We start from the raw sequence: 26733 nt of genomic DNA, 5'->3' as shown, positions 1-26733 counted from the left end.
TCACTAGAACCCCTTGTGAGGGTCCCCTCAACCTATCACTAGAACCCCTTAGGAGGTTTCCCTCAACCTATCACTAGAACCCCTTGTGATGGTCCCCTCAACCTATCACTAGAACCCCTTAGGAGGGTCCCCTCAACCTATCACTAGAATCCCTTAGGAGGGTCCCCTCAACCTATCACTACAACCCCTTGGGAGGGTCCCCTTAATCTATCACTAGACCCCCTTGGGAGGGTCCCCTCAACCTATCACTAGAACCCCTTAGGAGGGTCCCCTCAACCTATCACTAGAACCCCTTGGAAGGGGCCCCTCAACCTATCACTAGAACCCCTTGGGAGGGTCCCCTCAACCTATCACTAGAACCCCTTTAGAGGGTCCCCTCAACCTATCACTAGAACCCCTTGGGAGGGTCCCCTCAACCTATCACTAGAACCCCTTAGGAGGGTCCCCTCAACCTATCACTAGAACCCCTTTGGGAGGGTCCCCACAACCAATCACTAGAACCCCTTGTGAGGGTCCCCTCAACCTATCACTAGAATTCCTTGGGAGGGTACCCTCAACCTATCACTAGAATACTTTGGCAGGGTCCCCTCAACCTATCACTAGAAATCACTAGAACCCCTTAGGAGGGTCCCCTCAACCTATCACTAGAACCCCTTGGAAGGGGCCCCTCAACCTATCACTAGAACCCCTTGGGAGGGTCCCCTCAACCTATCACTAGAACCCCTTTAGAGGGTCCCCTCAACCTATCACTAGAACCCCTTGGGAGGGTCCCCTCAACCTATCACTAGAACCCCTTGGGAGGGTCCCCTCAACCTATCACTAGAACCCCTTAGGAGGGTCCCCTCAACCTATCACTAGAACCCCTTGGGAGGGTCCCCTCAACCTATCACTAGAACCCCTTAGGAGGGTCCCCTCAACCTATCACTAGAACCCCTTGGGAGGGTCCCCACAACCAATCACTAGAACCCCTTGTGAGGGTCCCCTCAACCTATCACTAGAACCCCTTGGCAGGTTGGAGGGTCCCCTCAACCTATCACTAGTACCCCTTGGCAGAGTCCCCTCAACCTATCACTAGAATTCCTTGGGAGGGTACCCTCAACCTATCACTAGAATACTTTGGCAGGGTCCCCTCAACCTATCACTAGAAATCACTAGAACACCTTAGGAGGGTCCCCTCAACCTATCACTAGAACCCCTTGGAAGGGGCCCCTCAACCTATCACTAGAACCCCTTGGGAGGGTCCCCTCAACCTATCACTAGAACCCCTTTAGAGGGTCCCCTCAACCTATCACTAGAACCTCTTGTGAGGGTCCCCTCAACCTATCACTAGAACCCCTTGGCAGGGTCCCCTCAACCTATCACTAGAACCCCTTAGGAGGGTCCCCTCAACCTATCACTAGAACCCCTTGGGAGGGTCCCCACAACCAATCACTAGAACCCCTTGTGAGGGTCCCCTCAACCTATCACTAGAACCCCTTGGCAGGTTGGAGGGTCCCCTCAACCTATCACTAGTACCCCTTGGCAGAGTCCCCTCAACCTATCACTAGTACCCCTTGGCAGAGTCCCCTCAACCTATCACTAGAATTCCTTGGGAGGGTACCCTCAACCTATCACTAGAATACTTTGGCAGGGTCCCCTCAACCTATCACTAGAAATCACTAGAACCCCTTAGGAGGGTCCCCTCAACCTATCACTAGAACCCCTTGGAAGGGGCCCCTCAACCTATCACTAGAACCCCTTGGGAGGGTCCCCTCAACCTATCACTAGAACCCCTTTAGAGGGTCCCCTCAACCTATCACTAGAACCCCTTGGGAGGGTCCCCTCAACCTATCACTAGAACCCCTTGGGAGGGTCCCCTCAACCTATCACTAGAACCCCTTGGGAGGGTCCCCACAACCAATCACTAGAACCCCTTGTGAGGGTCCCCTCAACCTATCACTAGAACCCCTTGGCAGGTTGGAGGGTCCCCTCAACCTATCACTAGTACCCCTTGGCAGAGTCCCCTCAACCTATCACTAGAATTTCTTGGGAGGGTACCCTCAACCTATCACTAGAATACTTTGGCAGGGTCCCTTCAACCTATCACTAGAAATCACTAGAACCCCTTAGGAGGGTCCCCTCAACCTATCACTAGAACCCCTTGGAAGGGGCCCCTCAACCTATTACTAGAACCCCTTGGGAGGGTCCCCTCAACCTATCACTAGAACCCCTTTAGAGGGTCCCCTCAACCTATCACTAGAACCTCTTGTGAGGGTCCCCTCAACCTATCACTAGAACCCCTTGGCAGGGTCCCCTCAACCTATCACTAGAACCCCTTGGCAGGGTCCCCTCAGCCTATCACTAGAACCCCTTGTGAGGGTCCCCTCAACCTATCACTAGAACCCCTTAGGAGGGTTCCCTCAACCTATCACTAGAACCCCTTGTGATGGTCCCCTCAACCTATCACTAGAACCCCTTAGGAGGGTCCCCTCAACCTATCACTAGAATCCCTTAGGAGGGTCCCCTCAAACTATCACTACAACCCCTTGGGAGGGTCCCCTTAATCTATCACTAGACCCCCTTGGGAGGGTCCCCTCAACCTATCACTAGAACCCCTTAGGAGGGTCCCCTCAACCTATCACTAGAACCCCTTGTGAGGGTCCCCACAACCTATCACTAGAACCCCTTGGCAGGGTCACCTCAACCTATCACTAGAAATCACTAGAACCCCTTGGGAGGTTGGAGGGTCCCCTCAACCTATCACTAGAACCCCTTGGCAGGTTGGAGGGTCCCCTCAACCTATCACTAGTACCCCTTGGCAGAGTCCCCTCAACCTATCACTAGAACCCCTTTGGAGGGTACCCTCAACCTATCACTAGAACCCCTTGGCAGGGTCCCCTCAACCTATCACTAGAACCCCTTGGGAGGGTACCCTCAACCTATCACTAGAACCCCTTGGCAGGGTCCCCTCAACCTATCACTAGAAATCACTAGAACCCCTTGGGAGGGTCCCCTCAACCTATCACTAGAACTCCTTGGGAGGTTCCCCTCAACCTATCACTAGAACCCCTTAGGTGGGTCCCCTCAACCAATCACTAGAACCCCTTGTGATGAGCCCCTCAACCTATCACTAGAACCCCTTGGGAGGAGCCCCTCAACCTATCACTAGAACCCCTTGGCAGGGTCCCTCAACCTATCGCTAGAACCCCTTGGCAGGGTCCCCTCAACCTATCACTAGAACCCCTTGTGAGGGTCCCCTCAACCTTTCACTAGAACCCCTTGTGAGGGTCCCCTCAACCTATCACTAGAACCCCTTAGGAGGGTCCCCTCAACCTATCACTAGAACCCCTTGTGAGGGTCCCCTCAACCTATCACTAGAACCCCTTAGGAGGGTCCCCTCAACCTATTACTAGAACCCCTTGGGAGGGTCCCCTTAATCTATCACTAGACCCCTTGTGAGGGTCCCCTCAACCTATCACTAGAACCCCTTTGGAGGGTCCCCTCAACCTATCACTAGAACCCCTTGTGAGGATCCCCTCAACCTATCACTAGAACCCCTTGGGAGGGTCCCCTCAACCTATCACTAGAACCCCTTGGGAGGGTCCCCTTAACCTATCACTAGAACCCCTTTGGAGGGTCCTCTCAACCTATCACTAGAACCCCTTGGGAGGGTCCCCTCAACCTATCACTGGTACCCCTAAGGGGGTCCCCTCGACTTACCCAAGCACTTTTTCTTGTCTGCATCCACTTGATAGCCCTTGGGACAGCTGCACTCGTACGAACCGTCCGTATTCTTGCAATCAAACTGACACACTTTTGTCGGTCCCTCGCACTCGTTTATGTCTGAGGAGTAAGTCATTAATAAACAAGGATAGTTCCAAGAGAGTCTAGACAAGCGCAAGAGTAAGATGTATTTTCGCAGATCATGAAGGAACTAGGAGAAGTAGCATAGAAAAAAATATATTAAACTATTAACAGAAATGTCTTTATTGCTTACTCCCTTTCTTTTAAAAAAATAATTATCGAATGATAACTATTAAACGTATTTCAAAGGTCACACGCTTTTTGCTTACGATATATCATAAAATGTGTATACGTGGTGCAAGAATAGTATAATAAAAATTGAAAACATGAAATATTTCAAAAGCGCGAAAACATAGCAGGCAGTCAATTGAAAATAATAATAGTCTACCGAAGATAGTTAGATATTTACCATAGCATTTACGTCCGTTCATAGAGAGCTTGTAGCCGACATTGCACATGCACCGGAAGCCGCCCTTAATGCTGATGCATTTCCCGTTTATGCAGAGACCGGAAGTCATCTCGCACACGTTCATACCATTGCCAAGCTCCACTAGGACCAAAGTGACAATCAGTAAGTAAGGGTGGGGACCCATAGGTTGGCAATGCATACTCCATCACGGGCAAGTACAGGGAGGGGCCAGGGGGATTAGCGGATATCTATTCCCCTTTTTAGTGCAAATGGAAAATTCTTGTTTCTTTATTTTAATTAAAAAAAAAACAAATAAAGTTTCCTGTCCATGCCAACAGATAGTTACATTATCAACAGGTAATGGTTTATGCAATAGTTAGATTTCTTGCATTAGGGGTGGTGTGGGGGTGTGGAAATCTAACAATTATGCATTTTCCTGAGGGGATCGTTGGAGTAGTAACTTTGTCTGGTTATTGAATATAATACATATCATAGTGCTCAGAAAAGTCGATAGCAGAGAGAACAGAGAAAACATCCATATTAGTAGTAAAGGTTATGCCAGGGACGGATATTACTGCGGTTTCCAATAACTGCAAGCTTCTGTCACTGAGCTTTAAGAAACATTAAACGAAATCTCATTGTATACCAGGTGATTAGAGAGGTGCTTGTGAGGAGATGGCGTGATCGGAATAAAATCATCAATGGCTCTGATTGGCGGGTGCCAAACGGAGGTTTAAAATCTAAGGGCTATGCAAGTTTTTTGTTTTGTTTTGTTTGTTTTAACCAAACGATACAGGATTTTTTTAAGATCCGCCGAGGATGCACCGAGTACCCCTCCCCCCTCAAATTGCAAATGGTCGGCACCTAAATAAGGAGAACATTGCGTGACGTGAGGTAGGTAAGGGTACAACGCATGTGACTGACCTGCATCGGAACACAGCTCATTGTGTGCTCCTGCAACAGAAATAAAAATAAAAATGTTGTAATGTCATCTGGTATGTTTTACCTGGTTTAAAGGACGCCAAAGTTAAATGTGGTTTCAGCGTCATGTTAGATACCTCAAAACATTAAATTTGCTGGAACAATGAAATAAGAATTCACATTTGACGAATGATATTTGCGGGGAGTAGCCTGTTTTTGTCACGCACTCGCTTTTAAATGTTGTAAGTTTATCGACATCAGGTGGATGGTAGCTTGGGATGCCTGTGGCATTAAAAGCTTACTAGTGTCTTTCGCTGGGCAGAGCTCGCACGATATGCCCCAGGCCTTCCCGGCCGTACAGCAGCAATCCCTTTTGCTGACTTGCATCATCTGCTTGGTAACCGCCTCACACAGGCCATCAGTGACGGTGGCGAAACAGAGCCCTTTACGCTGGTCTGCAAACAAGAACTGCATTAGTCTCCTTGTGCAATTATGTCAATAGGAGACTTACACTAAGAAATCACGAATATAGATGGCAAATAGACGCCTTTGCATACCTTCACATCTCTTGCCGTTCTTAGACCGCTTATAGCCAGGGTTGCAATTGCACACGTAGCCACCATCAATGTTCACGCATGCGCCGTTACGGCACAAGCCTCGACGCTCCTGACACTCGTTAATATCTACCGAGAGTAAACGGATTGTTACACTTTGAAACAAATTATATAGGTTAGTGCATAAACAAATACCTTTGTGGGGTGGGGTGGGGTGGGGTACGGGTGGCCTAGGTGTACAGCATCATCATTGCTGCGGCCCGGGTTCGAATTCCGGCTCAGGCCTGTTTGTGAAATTAGTGATTTGTTCTCCTGTGTTTCGTAATAATTACACATCGATGAATCCGCCCCTCTCTGTTGGCTAAATTATTGTCTTTTTTTAGATAAAAACATTGGGCGTTTCATTGAGACTATTTTGAGATTTTGCTCCAAGCGCACAGTCCTAGCTGTTGCCGTCGTCGTGTTATATCCCTTACGGCTGGCTTCCATATGATCGCAACTCAATTGCACTTGATCGCACATGACCGCAGCTATTTCACCGTACGATCGGTTTCCACAGGATCGCACATAATCGCAGGGTCGGTTTCCTTTTGGCTCTGAATTTTTTATTGTTTTCTGCCGTTGCCGTTCTATTTGCGTAAGATCCGTAATATCATTTTGACACCGGCGGATAATCTAACCTGTACACGTGCGTCCGTCGCCACGGTAACCGTCAGGGCACGTGCACCGGTAGCCGCCCACGAAATTCTTGCATCCGTATGGACAAAGCTCCGGGTTCTTTTTGCATTCGTTTATATCTGACAAAGAAAACAATCATATGTGGACTAAACACACGTTTACAACATGGTAAAGTTGGGTAGGTATCGGGTTCTTTTTGCATTAGTTTATATCTGACAAAAAGTGCAATTTTTGGATGTAATGTATGGATTGATGTGGATTTGAGATTCGCAGATGCATAACTTCTTGTGGAGATGTTTGTCGTTTTGTTAGTATCAAAGAACCTGAATTTGGCGTATGTTAAAAAAAAGCAATAACTAAATAGAACATGTACCTTTGCAATGTCTCTGGTTAGTAGAAAGTTCGAATCCATTTGGACATGCGCATTTGAAGCTTCCAGGAGTGTTGATACATCTGTAAGCACACAGACCGGCGCGCTCTCGACACTCATCAATATCTACATACCATAGAGCTCCAGTTATAATAAACTTAAAATGGTCTCATACCCTACTCAGATGCTCTGTGGACGTTGATAAATCCGCAGCTACTAAATTTAGATAATTACATTTGATCATCTGCCATTGAAAGAGCGCCCCTGAACTTTTTTTTTCTAAAAACAATATGATACTTTAAATTGCCCCGCAGTCTCCTCACCACCACCCCACAGTTCCCCGATTCAAACAAAGCACACACACCCAAACTAACAGTGACTGAGTAGTATCACTAAAGAGTTTCTTTCGAAGGTTAGCCCCACTCCCTCTTATCACTTCCATCTCCCCTACTCCCTGTTATCACTTCCATCTCCCCTACTCCCTCTCATCACTTCCATCTCCCCCACTCCCTCTTATCACTTCCATCTCCCAAAAAGGTACCTGAGCAGCTTGGGGAATCACGAGTTGGTGCGTAGCCAACAGGACAAGTGCACGTATAGGAGCCCTCGATGTTCGTACAGTTGCCAGTCTTACATATACCAGGCGTCTCGACGCATTCGTTTTTATCTAAAATACAAAGAGTATAAGCACTACACAGAATTGATAGTAGGCTCTGACAATAACGGAACATGATGAAGTATATAGACGTCTTCTTACAGCTCTGGCCAAGTAAAATACAATGTACTCTCGAAAATTGCCGCAATAATGACAAGCTTTATTTTTCCCTTTCTGGCCAGCTTACTCATGAGTAAGTAAGGGCTTTACCTTCGCAGTGGTGTCCTGAGGCATCCAGCTTAAAGCCCATCTTGCACTGACAGCGGAAGCTTCCGTCGTTGTTGATACAGACGCCATTCCGGCACAGGTCAGGCATCATCGTACACTCATTGACATCTAGACACAAATAAGACAGAACACCTTAACGTCATCATCGTACACTTATTGACATCTAGACACAAATAAGACAGAACACCTTAACGTCATCATCGTACACTTATTGACATCTAGACACAAATAAGACAGAACACCTCAACGTCATCATCGTACACTCATTGACATCTAGACACAAATAAGACAGAACACCTTAACGTCATCATCGTACACTTATTGACATCTAGACACAAATAAGACAGAACACCTTAACGTCATCATCGTACACTCATTGACATCTAGACACAAATAAGACAGAACACTTTAACGTCATCATCGTACACTTATTGACATCTAGACACAAATAAGACAGAACACCTTAACGTCATCATCGTACACTCATTGACATCTAGACACAAATAAGACAGAACACCTTAACGTCATCATCGTACACTTATTGACATCTAGACACAAATAAGACAGAACACCTTAACGTCATCATCGTACACTTATTGACATCTAGACACAAATAAGACAGAACACCTTAACGTCATCATCGTACACTCATTGACATCTAGACACAAATAAGACAGAACACCTTAACGTCATCATCGTACACTTATTGACATCTAGACACAAATAAGACAGAACACCTTAACGTCATCATCGTACACTTATTGACATCTAGACACAAATAAGACAGAACACCTTAACGTCATCATCGTACACTCATTGACATCTAGACACAAATAAGACAGAACACCTTAACGTCATCATCGTACACTTATTGACATCTAGACACAAATAAGACAGAATACCTTAACGTCATCATCGTACACTTATTGACATCTAGACACAAATAAGACAGAACACCTTAACGTCATCATCGTACACTTATTGACATCTAGACACAAATAAGACAGAACACCTTAACGTCATCATCGTACACTCATTGACATCTAGACACAAATAAGACAGAACACCTTAACGTCATCATCGTACACTTATTGACATCTAGACACAAATAAGGCGGAGTGGAGACGTGAAGCCACGAGCAAACAGCGCCAAGCCCTGATCTTCTGACCACAATACGAAACAACGTAGCTCAAAACCCTCAGACAAATCCAGCAACTAACGAAAATAGCATATTAGCGCAAGTGACACATAGACAGCAGTGAGTCCCAGTTTTTAGACAATCGATTTTTTTACGGGCCAGCACTGTACTATCTGTGATCGGATGTACTTCTCATTAAAATTCTCAAGAGGACCGGTTTGGATATTTTCCACACAAATTTACCTTCAAATCTAGTTCCATTCTTCCTTGCAATACCTACACCCTTAGGGCAGATTATGCTGAATTCAGCTGAAATGAAAAGTGAACATTTATATTAAAAAAAAATAGATAGGGCCACAGTTCAGATGGATCGTCCCAAAAATAATAAGTCCCATGAACTCCCTTCCTTCTACCCTAACAATAATGTCCTGATACTTACGTGTTTTAAGTGAAAGAAAGTTCACGTGTCGCCTCAACTTTATTAACCCATTGACTCCTGGCTATTTTTGAGTTGAATTTACAAAAAACAGACTGAAAACAGATACCTCCCCCCCTTTTCTGAGTTTTATACAGCCCGTCAAAGTCAAACACAGCTGCATCTAGTCAGCGGTATCCTAGCTTTCCAACAGTGCTTTGCGGTCCCCACTTTTAATCCCTCGTCGTTGTTCTGAAGCCAGCACAAGTTGATGGTTGCTTGTATTTTTCATCAAAATACAGCTATGTGCATATTAGGAGAGTGTCTCAGGACATCATGAAGTCTTTTTGAGCATAATTGAGTGCTTTGCTTATGGATATTTGAAAGCAAAGGTTGATTCATGATGATTTTTTCTTGTTTGGCTTTGCCTGGATGAGAAAATAATTTTCCAATGAATCACCACAGCTCTCCTAAATGCTGTCTTTTCTGAAACCAAATTGATTCCAAAATTGTTTACACTGCTATTCTGGGTCTGTATGACCTGGAATTGATTTGTTTGGCTTCGGGGTAAAAAAACATCTGACTTTGGGGGAAGGAGTGTTGACTGGCCCTCCCCTCGTGAATTTTTCCCTGGATCTCCCAGAATGCTTTTCAATCCGTAAAGGCATCTTCATGGTTTTACAAGCCTTCAAGGAGTGGACATTGTGTTTTGAGGCCATGGAAATGAACCTGGAGGATCAGAATAAAAGTATCTATTTGTGTCTTGAGCTGTGTTTGCTGATCTCTGATTGGGTGATTCTGCTTTTCTTTCCTTGTTCGATTTGAAATTTGTCAAAGAACCTGTGCTATTATTTGGTGTTGGTTGCCAACACCTTGGTTGGATGCATATCTTCAAGACCATTTATCCCTTAGACTGAGTATTTTCATCTTGTTGTGTTTAGTTTGCATTTATGAATTTTTTGGGTTGTGGGTACTTCCCAAAGCCGGTACAGGCCGGTATAGGGATCAATGTGTTTAAATATTCATGGTACTCACGTGTTTTGGGCGAGGGGCAAAGTTCGCATGGGTCGCCCCAGCCTTTTCCGAGCGTGCAGCAACAAACGCTCTTCGTCATCTTTATCGGCCTCGGCTTGGTGCAACTGTTTTCATTGTCAAAAACATCGAAACAAAAATCTTCTCTTGCGTCTGCAAAATGAATGATCCATGGTTACTGGGATTACCGTTATCACTCTAATAAAGTAGGAAAAAATACAATAGTCTGCCATAAGGAATCCCAATCCCAAGCGCGACAAAAAGTTGGAGCTAGTCTTGAGTTTTCCGAGTCGAAAGAACTGAAAACTTCTCTTGCGAACCTTAAGTCATTATTGAGGATTTCGGGTTATCGATGAGTTCGAGTGTTCGGGAGTCATCCGAAAAATACAATACATACCCCCAACATTCAAACTTCCAAGTAAAAATCCTAGCAAGAAGCACTAATAATTTTATCAAATAAGAATGTCTTACCCACACACACAGTGCCCCCGTTGTAGGATTGGAAGCCCGGGTCACAGAGACAGCGGTAACTCCCAGGAGTGTTGACACAGCGACCGCCTGGGCGGCAGAAGTTCGGATTTTCATCGCATTCGTTCACGTCTAGAAAAGTTAAAAAAAACATTGTCTAAAAATAACTAATCTACCACGGCGACAAAACAAATGATGTATAACGTGTCCAAGCTTGTCCATGGGCTAAAAAAAATGCAAAATAAAGTTTTCGGACCGCCAGGCCCGTAGCCAGGACTTTGAGCAGTTGGTTTCGTTTACCTAATTAACGGACCATTCTCTCTTAGGTAGGTTGTCCTAGCTCATTCATAAGAGCGCGCGCGGGAGGGGGCAGGGTCGTTTGCACGTACCTACGCATCTGGTGATTTTTCCTTCCGTGTTAAGGGCGTATCCTGCCACACACTCGCAACGTGCACCACCGATGGTATTAGTACATCGGCCATTCTCACAGAAGCCTGGGACATCCTGGCATTCGTTGACATCTTCGTCGAGAAATAATTATAAGCATTTTGAGTCATATTTTATAAATGACACAAGGGAAAATCTTGTGGATAGCGACTTTAAGGCTCGATTCATACGTTGCGCTCCTGCCGTGCCGAGTCCTGTTGTTTGGATTGGGCAAATAAACAGTTCGACGTCTGAATAAATTATGTTCGGTATGGCACTAAGTTCGACAGAACCTGTCGTGCTGCACGGCAAAAAAAAAAAACACGAAACCGATTTGACTACTCGCAATCTATTGAGCGCGACTTATTTAGTGCGACGAATGAATCAACGTCGATCCCAATGTATTTGTGTGGATACAAATAGACAATTAGATTCGTCACGACAGGAGCGCGACGTATGGATCCAACTTGAAAACGAGGACGGCGAGGGTAGATAGCGGCGCCAGAAATGTACAAATATTCCACTGTACTTCTTCGCGCTAAAAAAACGCTGTAGTGCGCGTGCGCATTGTCATAACCCTTTCGCCGTCCTTAATCTAGAGGTCCCTCTCAACCTGTATTGTAATAAGAATTGCAGATTGGCGACCCTTACCTATGCAGTGCCTGCGGTCAGCGGATAACGTGTATCCTGCTATGCACTGACAGGTGAATGAGCCCTCGGTGTTGATGCACATGCCGTTCCTGCACACGTCAGCCTCCATCACGCACTCGTCGATATCTGCGAATACGTTCAAAGTCACTAGTGCGAGGGAACCATATAATGCTTTGTAAGTATTTTTGCCAGCTGCTATTTGTCATCCTATCTAAATAGTGCAAAGCATTCATATCCATCGGCTGATTCGGCTGTATAAAACTTTGGTTGTAGATGGTTATTTCGAAATGTGTAGCTGTCAAGGGTTCTTTAAGTTAAACATACTGTTTGTATCACCTACAACCTTAAAAATTGTCTATGATTTAGCTTATTGTTAGTTGTCACAATGCCCTCAACTCTCCAAAAAGGTTCTGCTTATTAAAACATCATAATTCAGAGCCAAATAATTATGGTTAAATAAAAAACAGCCGACAGCGCGGATTTTGTTGACGCTGTATCACCCATAAATGTTATAACACCCATAAATGTTATAACACCCATAAATGTTATAACACCCATAAATGTTATAACACCCATAAATGTTATAACAACCATAAATGTAATAACAGTCACCCATAAATGTTATAGCGGGGCTAAGCGCGGCCGCAGGCCGCGCGCGTAGCCCCATAGGCATAGAAATATGGTATAGGTATGCGACTTGGTTTTTGTGGTCATCGCGCGGGTACCCTGTGGTGTCACTCGCCAGCCAGCCAGCCAGCCAGCCAGTCAGCCGCGCGACTCCCAGGCCCCACTCGGCCCCGAAATGGCGACTAAATACAAGCACGGAGCAAGGGAAAAAGTTCTTGTCGATTATGCTATGGTTATTTATTTTGCCCCAAATTTTGTGACTTAAGGATAAAGTCAACTAGAGGAGATCTACTAACATTCATTCACGCCAAGATTTATCTGGTTTTAGCTAGTAAATTTAAGCAAGTAACAGTTCACATTAAAAAGCGAACAGAACCACAAGAAAGCGACCAAAAAAAACAATGCAAGGTGAGTTTCGGACGACGATTTGTAATGTCTATTGAGGATATAAAGGTTATTAGGCTTTTTGTTGTCCTTTTTGTATGCTTTGAGAATGCGAGTACTTAACTTAGTAATCAAATTATTTGAGCATAACAGGTTTTGTTTTGACATTCTTCGTTTTATCTATATTCTTGATTGTGTTGAATAAAATACAATACAACAAAAACTGGAATTCGTCTTTAATAAGACTTCTTCAGGGCAGATTGATTGTGTTGAGATATTTCATAAAGGCTAACCAATATCGTGTTGCATTTGTCAAATACTGCAAAAGAAGACCGTTCTTGTCTTTATATCCTGTGCTCTTAGTCCTAAGAAGATACATATCCTTAGAAGATACAGCAGCTTTTTCAACTTACAAGAGAAATTTTCCTTACCGAGGATAAAAAAAAAACCCTATTTTCAATATGTATTGTTGTTATTGTCTGCATCTTGCATCTCATGTGTTTTTTTTTCAAATAGTTGTGGAAAATTAGATTAAATTGGAATTAATTAAGATTGGAAAGTTAGATTATAAATGGCTTGATAAAAAGAATGTTTTGAAAGAAATAATAAATAATTGTTTTCACTCTTTTATGAACCAGGAACTACCTGAGGGCCAAGATGAATGCTAAAGACTGGAAGACATGAGAATTAAAAATCATGTCGTGAAGAGAACAGTAGGATGTTCTTATTCACGAGTCATTTGATACCCCCACACCCATGGTCCCAGGGAAGGGTGGGGGATTAAACTTTAATAAAAGCCTGTTTCCAAGTTAAGAGTCAAAAACAGTCAATACCACCACCCCTCTTGACATATTCTGGTTAAAAAGTGGTCTAAAACCCCACATTAACCCCTGACTTCTGCGGGACCATAAGGGAGGGGGCGCAAATGACTAGTTCATTACTATGTGATTCAGCAGTACACACTAATAGGTTTTTTTTAGAACAAGATACTTATATAATATAAAACTAAAAACAAACTTTTGCTTTTTAAATAATAAATCTGTAAAGAAAACAGTTTTCTATCAACCTAAAGATAATGGGAAAGGGGATATTTTAGAAAAGTAATGAATATAATTATCACATTATTGTTATATTTTCTTTTCAAACATTTAAGGAAGAGTCATATTTCTTCCTTTTTCTTCTCCCTGTTGACTATTTTTATGCAATTGATGCTCTTTGCTATCCCCCCTCTACACCTAAAATAAATTAATGAACAGATTTGATTTTTAAATTAGAAATTTTCATTTATTACTTTCACTTATATTTTCTTTTTAGGATTTTCTTTCCAAGTCTCTTGCCCATTACGTTTATTTTAAATGTTTAGATTTATTTCATTGGAATAGTTAGATCCAGGGTTTCTCAAAACACCAAAATATAATGCATTACTGGATGTATATTTGTAGATATTAATTCCCATGGGGATGGAAAATTACAACTTAAAATGGTACATTAAATCTTCAGCATTGCATCTTATCTAAAATTGTGTCTGACACTATATTCCATCTTTGAAATCCTGTTTTATCCATTGTTCTTTGCAAGAACAAAGCTTGTCAGAATGTAGCTTTACAAATGTACATTAATGGAACTTTTATTAAGGGGAGGGGTTTTTTTAGGGCAAGATACTTAAACTTTATAACACTAGCAACAACCTTGTTCTATTTCAATAATAGAATTCTGTTCACATAGCTTGGATAGCAAAGACATGGCCTCTTTAGAGGCCTGTGGTGGTGAAAGGGTTAAGATAATGGGAAAGGGGAAATGTCAAGAAATGCTCAATCAAATTATTTTCATTACTGTTATATTTTTTTCACCAAAGCTTTCAAGTTGAGTCAATTCACTTTTTCTCTCCTCTCCCATCGATTATTTTTTAGTCATTTGATATTCTTTGATTCCTCTCTACCCCAAACATAGATCAATGAAAGGGTTTGGTTTGAAATTAGAAGTTAGCATTTTCAATCTGTTTTTTCTTCATTGCATTCATTTGGGAGTAGGCCACCAACAACAAGGCCACTATAAGGTAAAGTGGGTTGCACCAATATGTAATGCATGAAAGTAGATATACTTTTTGGATTTTAATTTCCAGACATTTTTCTGAATATTCGGTCCAATGAAGGAGAAAAAACGCCACTAAATCAATACATAAAAATCACAGTATGGCATCTAAACAGTCTAAATATATTATTTTGAATCTTTGGAATGCTGTTACATCCATGACATTTTCTGCACAAGGGCAAAGCTTGTGGGAGTATTGTTTTGATTAAAAAAAGATATTCATAATGGAACTTCTATGATGGGACATAAGAATTTACCATTAGACTCTTGACAATTTTGGCCATATCCACACCAGGAATTGTGTTTGTTAACTTTGATGTACTGCATAATTTGAATTATTGAATAAGGCCTGGATCCATTTGGTTGGTACAATAAATAAATCTCAGTAGAGAGCAGGATCCTAGATCCCCCAATAATACCTTTGATCAGTCAACACAGAAGGTGTTTATGCTGGCTCCGATTTTAGGCAGTGCCTAAATCTATATATTAACAATCATAAATGCAATAACACATCGCCCATAAATGTAATAAACAGTCAACCATAAATGTAAGAACACGTCGCCCATAAATGTTATAAACCACGTTAACCATAAATGTAATAACACGTCGCCCATAAATGTTATAACTTATAATTTTGACTCGTAGAAACAACATTAGACAACCAAACTTGGCAGATGTCTTGTAGGTGTCAAGGGGGGTGCAACGATATGTCAACTCAGCATGAAATCAACGATGACGTTACTAAAAATGCCAATACTCATATCTCATCATATAAACATCATAAGTTGGTCTAACTTGGCAGATGTCATGTATTTGTCAAGGGGGATGCAACGATATGTCAACTGAGCATGACATCATAGATGACGTCACTAAAAACGGCAATACTCGTATCTTATCATAGAAACATCTGCAACGGGGGGCTGCAACGATATGATGCCTCGGCATGACGTCATCGATGACGACATATTGTTGCACCCCCCTTGACACCTACATGACATCTGCCAAGTTTGGTTGTCTAATGTTGTTCCTATGAGTCAAAATAATAAGTTATAACATTCATGGGCGACGGGTTCTTACATTAATGGTTAACGTGGTTTATAACATTTATGGGCGACGTGTTCTTACATTTATGGTTGACTGTTTATTACATTTATGGGCGATGTGTTCTTACATTTATGGTTGTTATAACATCTATGGGTGACTGTTATTACATCTATGGTTGTTATAACATTTATGGGTGTTATTACATTTATGGGTGATACAGACGCTTATGTTTGCAGATGGTATAACCAGAAAAACTTAAGACAAGGTTGACAAGTACGCTGCACGCTTCTGTGAACATTGCAATGGCCTCTGTGAAACAGAGACGTAGCGCTGACGTCTCAAGCCCTTCGTCGGAGCAAAACAGACTGAAGTCGTATGAGAGGAAAGTTTAATATAGCTAGCCTCATGACAGAGCAGTGGGGCCCCACCATCTCCCCAATATAGCTAGCCTCATGACAGAGCCGTGGGGCTCCACCATCTTCTTAATATAGCTAGCCTCATGACACAGCCGTGGGCTCGACCAACTCCCCAATGTAGCTAGCCTCATGACAGAGCCGTGGGCCCCACCATCTCCCCAATATAGCTAGCCTCATGACAGAGCCGTGGGGCTCCACCATCTTCTTAATATAGCTAGCCTCATGACACAGCCGTGGGCTCGACCATCTCCCCAATGTAGCTAGCCTCATGACAGAGCCGTGGGCCCCACCATCTCCCCAATATAGCTAGCCTCATGACAGAGCCGTGGGCTCCACCATCTTCCCAATATAGCTAGCCTCATGACAGAGCCGTGGGCTCCACCATCTCAATATAGCTAGCCTTATGACAGAGCCGTGTGGCCCCACCATCTTCCCAATATAGCTAACCTCATAACAGAGCCGTGGGGCCCCACCATCTTCCCAATATAGCTAGCCTCATGACAGAGCCGTGGGGCTCCACCATCTCCCCAATATAGCTAGCCTTATGACAGAGCCGTGGGCTCCACCATCTCCCCAATATAGCTAGCCTCAAAACAGAGCCTTGGGTTCCACCATCTCCCCAATATAGCTAGCCTCATGACATAGCCGTGGGCTCCACCATCTCCCCAATATAGCTAGCCTCATGACATAGCCGTGGGCTCCACCATCTCCCCAATATAGCTAGCCTCATGACAGAGCCGTGGGGCTCCACCATCTCCCCAATATAGCTAGCCTCATGACAGAGCCGTGGGCTCCACCATCTCCCCAATATAGCTAGCCTCATGACAGAGCCGTGGGGCTCCACCATCTCCCCAATATAGCTAGCCTCAAAACAGAGCCGTGGGCCCCACCATCTCCCCAATATAGCTAGCCTCATGACAGAGCCGTGGGTCTCCACCATCTCCCCAATGTAGCTAGCCTCATGACAGAGCCGTGGGCCCCACCATCTCCCCAATATAGCTAGCCTCATGACAGAGCCGTGGGCTCCACCATCTTCCCAATATAGCTAGCCTCATGACAGAGCCGTGGGGCCCCACCATCTCCCCAATATAGCTAGCCTCATGACAGAGCCGTGGGGCCCACCATTTCCCCAATATAGCTAGCCTCATGACATAGCCGTGGGGCCCCACCATCTCCCCACTATATCTAGCCTCATGACATAGCCGTGGGGCTCCACCATCTCCCCAATAAAGCTAGCCTCATGACAGAGCCGTGGGGCCCCACCATCTCCCCAATATAGCTAGCCTCATGACATAGCCGTGGGGCTCCACCATCTCCCCAATATAGCTAGCCTTATGACAGAGCCGTGGGGCCCCACCATCTCCCCAATATAGCTAGCCTCATTACAGAGCCGTGGGGCCCCACCATCTCACCAATATAGCTAGCCTCATGACATAGCCGTGGGGCCCCACCATCTCCCCGCCATCAGGATCACCACCCTACACCTCCTTCCCATCTAAAATAAATTAAAATACTTTAAAAGACCGACGTACCTTGGCAGAAGCCTCCGCGGTTGAGTTTGAATCCCGGATGACACTCGCATCTATATGAGCCCTCGGTATTTATGCAAGTACCGTTACCACACAGCCCTTTACCCAGGATGCACTCGTTCATATCTGTAACGCAACACAAGAGTCAAAAGTGACACTCACAAACAGGAATTTTTAAATGTTAAACTTGAGTTCCGGATAAAGAGGGTTTTGTTACACCACTCGTGAGTACAACGTTCTCCTTTGTACCTAGTAGCGATGATGATGATGATGATGATGATGATGATGATGATGATAATGATGATGACTTCTGCCCTGAAGAAGTCTTATTAAAGACCAAAATTTGTCGAATTCCAGTTTTTGTGTATTCTATCATTTTATCCAATACATTTTCACCGTCCAAAACCAGAAACACAAATCAGAAAAGGCACACAGTTTTTCATCCGTTTATAAGTTGTTACTTGTGCAATATAATATTTAACAGCTCTGTTAGTAAAAGTACTTTTAAAAGTCTTGGATCTCACAATGGCAATAAATCTTCTTACATGTTCGCATTCATTTCCGTGTTTTTTCTTTCTTTTTTTTATGCGCGGTGGTACAGCCAGGTCGCCCGAACCTTATCTATGCATTATAATTTCCATTTCCTTGGATGACCAAGCTCCTAGATGCTGCGTACTAGAAAACATACTAAATTGTACGTTTTAGTGAGCTTTTGTTTTCCCTATTAAGTAGGGGTAGATTTTTATTGCCTCTGTGTGCCGTCTTATGCAAGGGTTCGATCCCAGGTCTGGTTTAAACCCCTGGCCCTTCACACTGGGGCTCTGAATCCCTCTTCTTCTCCAATAAGGATTGAAAGACGGAGATCCCGCCATCTCCTCGCACTTCATTTGGTAACCTGTATTGGGGGACGATAAAAGAACAGCTTGGAACGCTGGCCAGAGGCACAATCTTCAGTGGCATTGTTACACACGGACTCACTCGTGATTGTAAACTGCGTGAAGCAGTCTGTATCTAAATTCTGACGAGTTGAAGTCAGTCACATGTGATGCGCACCAATTCCTTCATCTCAGGACTTCTCTTCTTGTTTTTTTTTTCGTCATCGTCCTTTTCTTCTTTTCTTTCTCTTTCTCTAGTCCCCTCTCCTCCTTGTTCAACCGAGCCTTCGTACGATGTCGTCTTGTCAGGTTGCTTGACTTTGCCTGGTTATGCCTAATAACTTAAAGGTGTAATACTTACCCACACATGTATGATAACTTCAAGGTGTAATACTTACCCACGCATGTATAATAACTTAAAGGTGTAATACTTACCCACACATGTATGATAACTTAAAGGTGTAATACTTACCCACACATGCATGGTAACTTAAAGGTGTAATACCCACACATGTATAATAACTTAAAGGTGTAATACTTACCCACGCATGTATGATAACTTAAAGGTGTAATACTTACCCACACATGAATAATAACTTCAAGGTGTAATACTTACCCACACATGTATAATAACTTAAAGGTGTAATACCCACACATGTATAATAACTTAAAGGTGTAATACTTACCCACACATGTATGATAACTTAAAGGTGTAATACCCACACATGTATGATAACTTAAAGGTGTAATACTTACCCACACATGCATGATAACTTAAAGGTGCAATACTTACCCACACATGAATAATAACTTCAAGGTGTAATACTTACCCACACATGTATAATAACTTAAAGGTGTAATACCCACACATGTATAATAACTTAAAGGTGTAATACCCACACATGTATAATAACTTAAAGGTGTAATACTTACCCACACATGTATGATAACTTAAAGGTGTAATACTTACCCACACATGCATGATAACTTAAAGGTGTAATATCCACACATGTATAATAACTTAAAGGTGTAATACTTACCCACACATGCATGATAACTTCAAGGTGTAATACTTACCCACACATGTATAATAACTTAAAGGTGCAATACTTACCCACACATGAATAATAACTTCAAGGTGTAATACTTACCCACACATGTATAATAACTTAAAGGTGTAATACCCACACATGTATAATAACTTAAAGGTGTAATACTTACCCACACATGTATGATAACTTAAAGGTGTAATACTTACCCACACATGTATGATAACTTCAAGGTGTAATACCCACACATGTATGATAACTTAAAGGTGTAATACTTACCCACACATGCATGATAACTTAAAGGTGTAATACCCACACATGTATAATAACTTCAAGGTGTAATACTTACCCACGCATGTATGATAACTTAAAGGTGTAATACTTACCCACGCATGTTCGCTTGTTGTCCGTCAAATGGTAACCTTGGTTACAGACGCAACTGAATGATCCGTTCATGTTTTTACACATGCCGTGATCGCAGTATCCCGGCGTCCCACACTCGTCCATATCTTCAAAGTAACACATAAAAACAGGTGAGCTGCCGTAACAGTCGTAATAAGGATTGAATAACATGTTTCTAAATGGTGGGATACCTGTGCACTTGAGTCCCGTGACGTCAGGAGTAAATCCTTCAGGGCAGTTGCACAGGAAGCTGCCAAACGTGTTCAAGCATTTGGCGGGACTCACACAAGGATTCATCAAGCATTCGTCAACGTCTGCAGAACAGGAGAAAAGGAGATTGAAAAGACCTACAAGACTCATGATGATGATGATGATGATAGAAACGATATTGTCATTATTATTATTATCATTGTCATTGTCATTGTCGGTCTCATTATCACTGTCATTGACGTTGTCGTTCTCATTATCACTGTCACTATCATTGTCGTTTTCATTATCACTGTCGTTGTCGTCATCGTTTTCATTATCACTGTCACTATCATTGTCGTTGTCGTTCTCATTAACAATGTCATTGTCGTTGTCGTTCTTATTATCACTGTCACTATCATTGTTATGGTTACTGTCGTTGCCGTTGATATTGTCATTATTTTATTTACTATGATAATGAAGTGGACTGATGATGATAACGGGTATAATGGCGCATGGCCCTACCTTTACAGATGATCCCCTTCTCGTCAATCTTGTATCCGAGGTGGCATTCGCATCTATAGCTGCCTCGTGTGTTAATGCACAGGCCGTACAGACAGAGTTCAGGAATAAGTCTACACTCGTCAACGTCTGATTAAAAAAATAATATGATAATGACTTGTATCCGAGGTGGCATTCGCATCTATAGTTGCCTCGGGCAGTTTCATTTTTTTTTTTAAGAGGGCGCCTTAAGGTTGTTGGGACATTTCTCTGAGGGCCGTTGCTAAGGAAACTTTGAAACGCTATAAATCCGCCAAATAATTGTGAAATAAAATGAATTTAGTTAATTAATATTTTAATTTTGATGACGTCATCCGGCGATGAACCATCACATTACGTCACAACAGAAAAATTCTATAATCTTAGCTGTTGAAGTATCTGCAATGATAAATGTGGCTTTATAATATTATTCAGGAGGGTGCATACAAAGTTACGTATGCTTTTTTCGATTCTTCCAAATTATTAAATTTTCGCAGTTTTAATTTTTATTTTTCCACACTTAAAATAATTTCTTTAATTTTTAAAATATCGGAAAATCGATAGTCTACGTAGTTCCGTAGACGGCAAATAGGTGAATATTCTTTGCCTAAAAAAATAGCGATCAGTCCACTCTCCTCAAAGATTATAGAGTTGGAAACGCAAACCGGAAGTAGAATTATCTACGCATGCGCAATTGAGAATTGCGCTAAACCCTGGTTACAAATGCGAATGTTGTGAGAAAATTTTGTTATCAAAATATCGAATATTCTTTCGCTTTTTAACAGTGAAATATGCATTGAAAAAACTCTTTTCCTGCTCAAATCTGCACTTGAGGTCGCCAAGTAGGTGCCCTAGGTAAAAAATCATGCTCGCCTATTTTTGTTTTACAGTATTTGTTGTTTTATTACCTTTTTTTGCCAGTTTCGGCGTTTGTTTTCGAAGCTAAGAATGTCGCGCGCGTGTAAATTCTTTTCCCGCCATTAGATTTTCCCGCCTAAAAATGTGAAGTACCCGGATGATCGCGCGCGCCTAACAACCGAATCGCCAAGTAACGAGAAATGTTCCAACACCCTTAATTTTCCACCGAAGGGGGGGCTGTTGTACGAAGCAGGGTGCTTATTGAAAGCTGAGCGCTAAAAACGAGCATTAACGTAAGCTGCGCATTTTGACAACCACAAGAAACTGTTTAGGACAACTCCTCTCATAACAATTACTGGCTCTTTTGCTCGTTACGTTTGATAACTCACCGATGCCCGTGAAGGCGGTTGTTGGCAGAACAGTAGAAACAGCTTTAGTAGAAAGCCTTTGTGGAGCTCCCGTGGGGCCAGGGACAGTGCTTACGTCAGGGAAAGGGTTGAATTCGGTACTATGCCCGAGCGGTGCCACACCAGTGAAGTAGGGACGAGGAGTCACGGGGAGAGTTATATCTATGGTATTGACGGGAGGGGGTTTGCTTAGACATAGCACCTGATAGCCCGCTGAAAAAGAATGTAATACCAAAAAATTTAATTAAAACTGTCATAGGGTGTTTTTATAAATACATATTTCAGGAAGATGTTTTACGACTATATACATCTCGTTAGCGGATCGATGGCTGTTTAGAATAACAAATAAGAAATTCATATATATAATGAAATGTAGCCATCAAAATACTACAATAGCCGGGTTCGTTAACCAGAATATTATATGGTTCACCAACAGTCTGCCCTGAAGAAGTCTTTTGAAAGACGAACATTTGACAGATTCGGCTCCCCAGCTTTTGGTAATGTAAATGTAAAATGTATAATGGCTTATAGCACTCAGCCAATACATAAATCTGCGTCTATGACGATTCAATGGGCGACTTGCCTGAAAAAATCAAGTGCCTTATGAGTGGCAAAACGGCAAAATAAACACAGTAATCGCTGTGTCTGTCACAACAGAGAAAACACTTTTTCAATGACAATATAAACGTGCTGCTGAAATAGAAACCTTTAGGCTGATTCTTTAACGCTGAATAAGTTGCCTTGTGCTTTTTCGCGCGAGTCTCTCATCCAACATGTGAGTTCTTATTACAAGTCGCCCTTTGTGGTTTGTGCTTAGAAATGACAACTACTGTGTGTGATCACGTGACAGGTTAAATACCTGAATCTTTGGTTGGACAGCGTTCGCAGACGTCGTTTTCGTCTTTGTAGGATTTTCCGATGGTACAGCAGCATTCTTGGCGCGTGATGTTGACGCTGAAGTGTTCCTTACAGATAGGTAGGGCACCTGACTGGACGTCATGGTAACACAGCCGCTTCCGGTTATCTGCGCGCGTGTAAAAGAAATTCATGATAACGCAGTCGCTTCCGGTTATCTGCGCGCGTGTAAAAGAAATTCATGATAACGCAGTCATTTCCATTTATCTGCACACGTGTAAAAAATCATCATAACTCAGTCACTTCCGTTTATCTGCACCCATAAAAGAAAATCATGATAACGCAGTCACCTCCGGCTATCGTCTGCGCACGCGTAAAAGCGGATGAAATTAAATGATAACCTTTTAACTCGTGCTTATTTTTGGTATCTATTGGACTGACAAAGTAACAAATAAACAACCATGGACAAGAGCAGAGGTAAGAATGGCGGTGCCACTCAGAAATAGAATTTGAGGACAGTTAGAGAATACATGCGCAAGCCTATAGATAACACTGCGAGGTACGCCATGGAATGTGGGACCCTCAGAGAAAACGGAAACCGATGACGGACGACGAGAAACACCTGGAGACGAGTCCTCGAAAGCGAGCAGAAGGGAATGCGAGTGATTTGAGGGCCCGGTACCAAATGAAGTTTTTTGGTTGCCCTACCTTATATGGGTGTCACTGTGACCCCTCCCTCCCCCCGCCCCCTAACCACCAAGCTCTTCTTACCTACACACATGTTCGTTTTCCTGTCCAGGTCGATTCCAGGGGGGCAGTTACACCTGTAGCTCCCAACAGTGTTGACACATTGGCCTTTGAGCCCGCACAGATGATGATACTCCGCGCACTCGTCGATGTCTTAAACGAAACAAGTAAATGAAATTGGGTCAATTTAGTCGTTGACCTTTTGTGCACCAAGAAGTCCCTTTAGGTAGGTCTGGTAAGATTCCGAATGCGAAAAGATACCCGATAACCGTTCAGTTATGTCCTATCTAGGGTACCTTTTATTCCTCTAGGTGGTCCCGTGGTTATTCCTTGGTTATTCATATCTTGAAATTAACTGCCATTTTGATTTTTTGGACTGCTTTCTTACGCGCTTTTTTATTATTATGTCCTTAGTTTGTATCATAATTATGTTATCATCACACTTATTGTATCATTTATAAAATCAATCGAGAGAATTGTCTTCAATACCCAGACACATGTAAAAAACTCTCTTTATCTTTATAACTCCTTATAACTGTCACTATAAATACGAATAATAGAAAGGCTTTTAAGGCACCGTTTTGCGCTAGAGACCGCAGCTATTGTCTTTTTTAGCCGTGTATTGGTACATACCTTTACATTTGCCTGAGCTCGGGTCATGTCTGAGTCCCTTCGGACAAGTGCAGATATAGCTACCGATGGTATTCTGACATTTGCCCTCCCTGCATATATCGGGCAACTCTTTACACTCGTCCACATCTGTAACAAGAAAAGCCAACAAGAATACATCATTAAATAGTACTTGGGAGCCTTTGGTCAATTGTTTTTTCTAAAAAAAACAATGAAGAAGTTTAATAATACGTTCAGACTGTGTCTCAATGTAAAACCTGGTTTCTGAGGAGAACACGGAGAACTACTAGGACCAAACGCCTAAGGATCTAAGCCCCATTCAAAAGGGCGCATTGTTCGCCATTTTTTTTACAACAGCGAGTCACACAAAGCATGCATTTCCTTCAGCTAAATCAAACAAGTAACTAAGTTACAATCAAATGTCATTTACAAAGCATCGGGCTTAAGTCAAGGATGGTTATTTTCAAGTTTCCTTGCAGATATACCGTGTTATTTTCAGAATCAATAAAATATCCAAACAGTTGTGTTCTGTAACCAGATTAATCAATATAGTTCACAAAAACCTGGTAGTCGACTCTGACAAATGGTCGTTTTTAAAGTCTTGAAGAAAACTGGCAAAAGATTTGACAAAGACGACTACCAGTTTTTTTGTTGACTGATTTATTTTCAGATAATATATACCAAAAAAGCAGGGCCGATTTTTTTAAACCATTCTCTATCACATACTCACCCACGATGACAGTCGTGTTTGGGTTAGGGACAAACCCAGGACCTCCCGGGCATAGACGGTTGTATTCGGCTACAGAAAGAAGGAAGTTTAACTCAAACCTCTTCACCAGGGTCTTCTGGGTAATTTCCAATATGGCGTATAGTTGCAGTAGACGCTATATTCAAAATTACCCAATAAACACTGGGACTAGATTTAGTTTAAGTCTACAGGTTTGTTAACAACACAAATGTTTAGCTTACAAACCACAAGGGTATAAAAACGTGTATAAAACAAGGGTATATATATTTCTCGTTTAACTTTCGAATGTGAAACCAGCTTGTAACCTTTTTTATACACAATCAAGCTAGAAAAGAATTGTATTTATGGTACGGAATTGTACTAGATATCAACCTCTAAATAGAAAGATGAAAGCAAATCAGGACATCACTCATCGTTGATTCAGCAACAAAACAGAAAGAGAAGGGGAGCCGTGAATATGCTTTTCACAAGTTCAAGATTAAAGCCGCATTGTCACCAGTTCACTTCCGGAGGTCCGACGGAAACCACGACCGTTAAAAGACAAAAGAATCGATTAGAATCCGAGATATTTACATGCCATCCGCTCTAAATTATCAATCACATCCTCGAAGAAACTTGCAATAGACAAACCGTTTTCAATATTTTGAAATATTTTTCGCGTTTTCCGTTAAAAATCATCGGAGATTGTGTTACGTAATCGACCGGAAGTAAACTGGTAACAATGCGCCTTTAAAAGACTGCACTCTTCTTCAAAAGACTTTGTAGGCGCAAATTGGGAAAATGGGAAAATGGGAGTTCTACAACTGAAAGGAACCATAGATACCAACGACCGAAAGGAACCATAGATACTCACGACCGAAAAGAACTATAGATACCCACAACCGAAAGGAACCATAGATACCCACAACCGAAAGGAACCATAATTACCCACAACCGAAAGGAACCATAGATACCCACAACCGAAAGGAACCATAGATACACACGACCGAAAGGAACTATAGATACCCACAACCGAAAGGAACCATAGATACCCACGACCGAAAGGAACCATAGATACCCGCAACCGAAAGGAACCATAGATACCCACGACTGAAAGGAACCATAGATACCCACGACCGAAAGGAACCATAGATACCCACAACCGAAAGGAACCATAGATACCCACGACCGAAAGGAACCATAGATACTCACGACCGAAAGGAACCATAGATACCCACGACCGAAAGGAACCATAGATACCCACGACCGAAAGGAACCATAGATACTCACAACCGAAAGGAACCATAGGTACCCACGACAGAAAGGAACCATAGATACCCACAACCGAAAGGAACCATAGATACCCACAACCGAAAGGAACCATAGATACCCACGACCGAAAGAAACCATAGATACCCACGACCGAACGGAACCATAGATGCCCACGACTGAAAGGAACCATAGATACCCACAACCGAAAGGAACCATAGATACCCATGACTGAAAGGAACCATAGATACCCACGACCGAAAGGAACCATAGATACCCACGACCGAAAGGAACCATAGATACCCACGACCGAAAGGAACCATAGATACCCACAACCGAAAGGAACCATAGATACCCACGACCGACAGG

The 26733-nt window shown here is 42.8% G+C and overlaps 1 protein-coding gene and 1 long non-coding RNA gene across 3 annotated transcripts in view; one reads left to right on the top strand and one right to left on the bottom strand.

Moving 5' to 3' along the window:
• Positions 1 to 26733, bottom strand: part of LOC5510408 (fibrillin-1) — a 95916-nt gene that overhangs the window by 28419 nt on the left and 40764 nt on the right. For both annotated transcript variants that reach the window (XM_048727463.1, XM_048727464.1), the window contains exons 41-63: positions 25099 to 25167; positions 24372 to 24497; positions 23763 to 23891; positions 22996 to 23160; positions 22119 to 22349; positions 20857 to 20982; positions 20337 to 20459; positions 20130 to 20252; positions 17823 to 17945; positions 11729 to 11854; positions 11041 to 11172; positions 10655 to 10783; positions 10187 to 10336; positions 8980 to 9045; positions 7581 to 7706; positions 7257 to 7382; positions 6719 to 6841; positions 6348 to 6464; positions 5671 to 5796; positions 5416 to 5568; positions 5117 to 5146; positions 4193 to 4333; positions 3700 to 3822 (exon numbers count right to left, since the gene is read on the bottom strand). In XM_048727463.1, coding sequence (XP_048583420.1) covers positions 3700 to 3822; positions 4193 to 4333; positions 5117 to 5146; positions 5416 to 5568; positions 5671 to 5796; positions 6348 to 6464; positions 6719 to 6841; positions 7257 to 7382; positions 7581 to 7706; positions 8980 to 9045; positions 10187 to 10336; positions 10655 to 10783; positions 11041 to 11172; positions 11729 to 11854; positions 17823 to 17945; positions 20130 to 20252; positions 20337 to 20459; positions 20857 to 20982; positions 22119 to 22349; positions 22996 to 23160; positions 23763 to 23891; positions 24372 to 24497; positions 25099 to 25167 — 2883 coding nt within the window. The remainder of the gene's footprint in view (positions 1 to 3699; positions 3823 to 4192; positions 4334 to 5116; positions 5147 to 5415; positions 5569 to 5670; positions 5797 to 6347; positions 6465 to 6718; positions 6842 to 7256; positions 7383 to 7580; positions 7707 to 8979; positions 9046 to 10186; positions 10337 to 10654; positions 10784 to 11040; positions 11173 to 11728; positions 11855 to 17822; positions 17946 to 20129; positions 20253 to 20336; positions 20460 to 20856; positions 20983 to 22118; positions 22350 to 22995; positions 23161 to 23762; positions 23892 to 24371; positions 24498 to 25098; positions 25168 to 26733) is intronic.
• On the top strand, positions 11802 to 17786 carry LOC125562991. Its single transcript, XR_007308042.1, has 2 exons — positions 11802 to 11903; positions 16111 to 17786. It is a non-coding gene; the product is annotated as an uncharacterized LOC125562991 (long non-coding RNA).

The sequence above is a fragment of the Nematostella vectensis genome, chromosome 5 (genome assembly GCF_932526225.1).
Source record: "Nematostella vectensis chromosome 5, jaNemVect1.1, whole genome shotgun sequence".
Classification (NCBI taxonomy): domain Eukaryota; kingdom Metazoa; phylum Cnidaria; class Anthozoa; order Actiniaria; family Edwardsiidae; genus Nematostella; species Nematostella vectensis.
The sequence above is the reverse complement of the archived record's forward strand: the minus strand, read 5'-3'. Positions and strand labels throughout refer to the sequence as shown.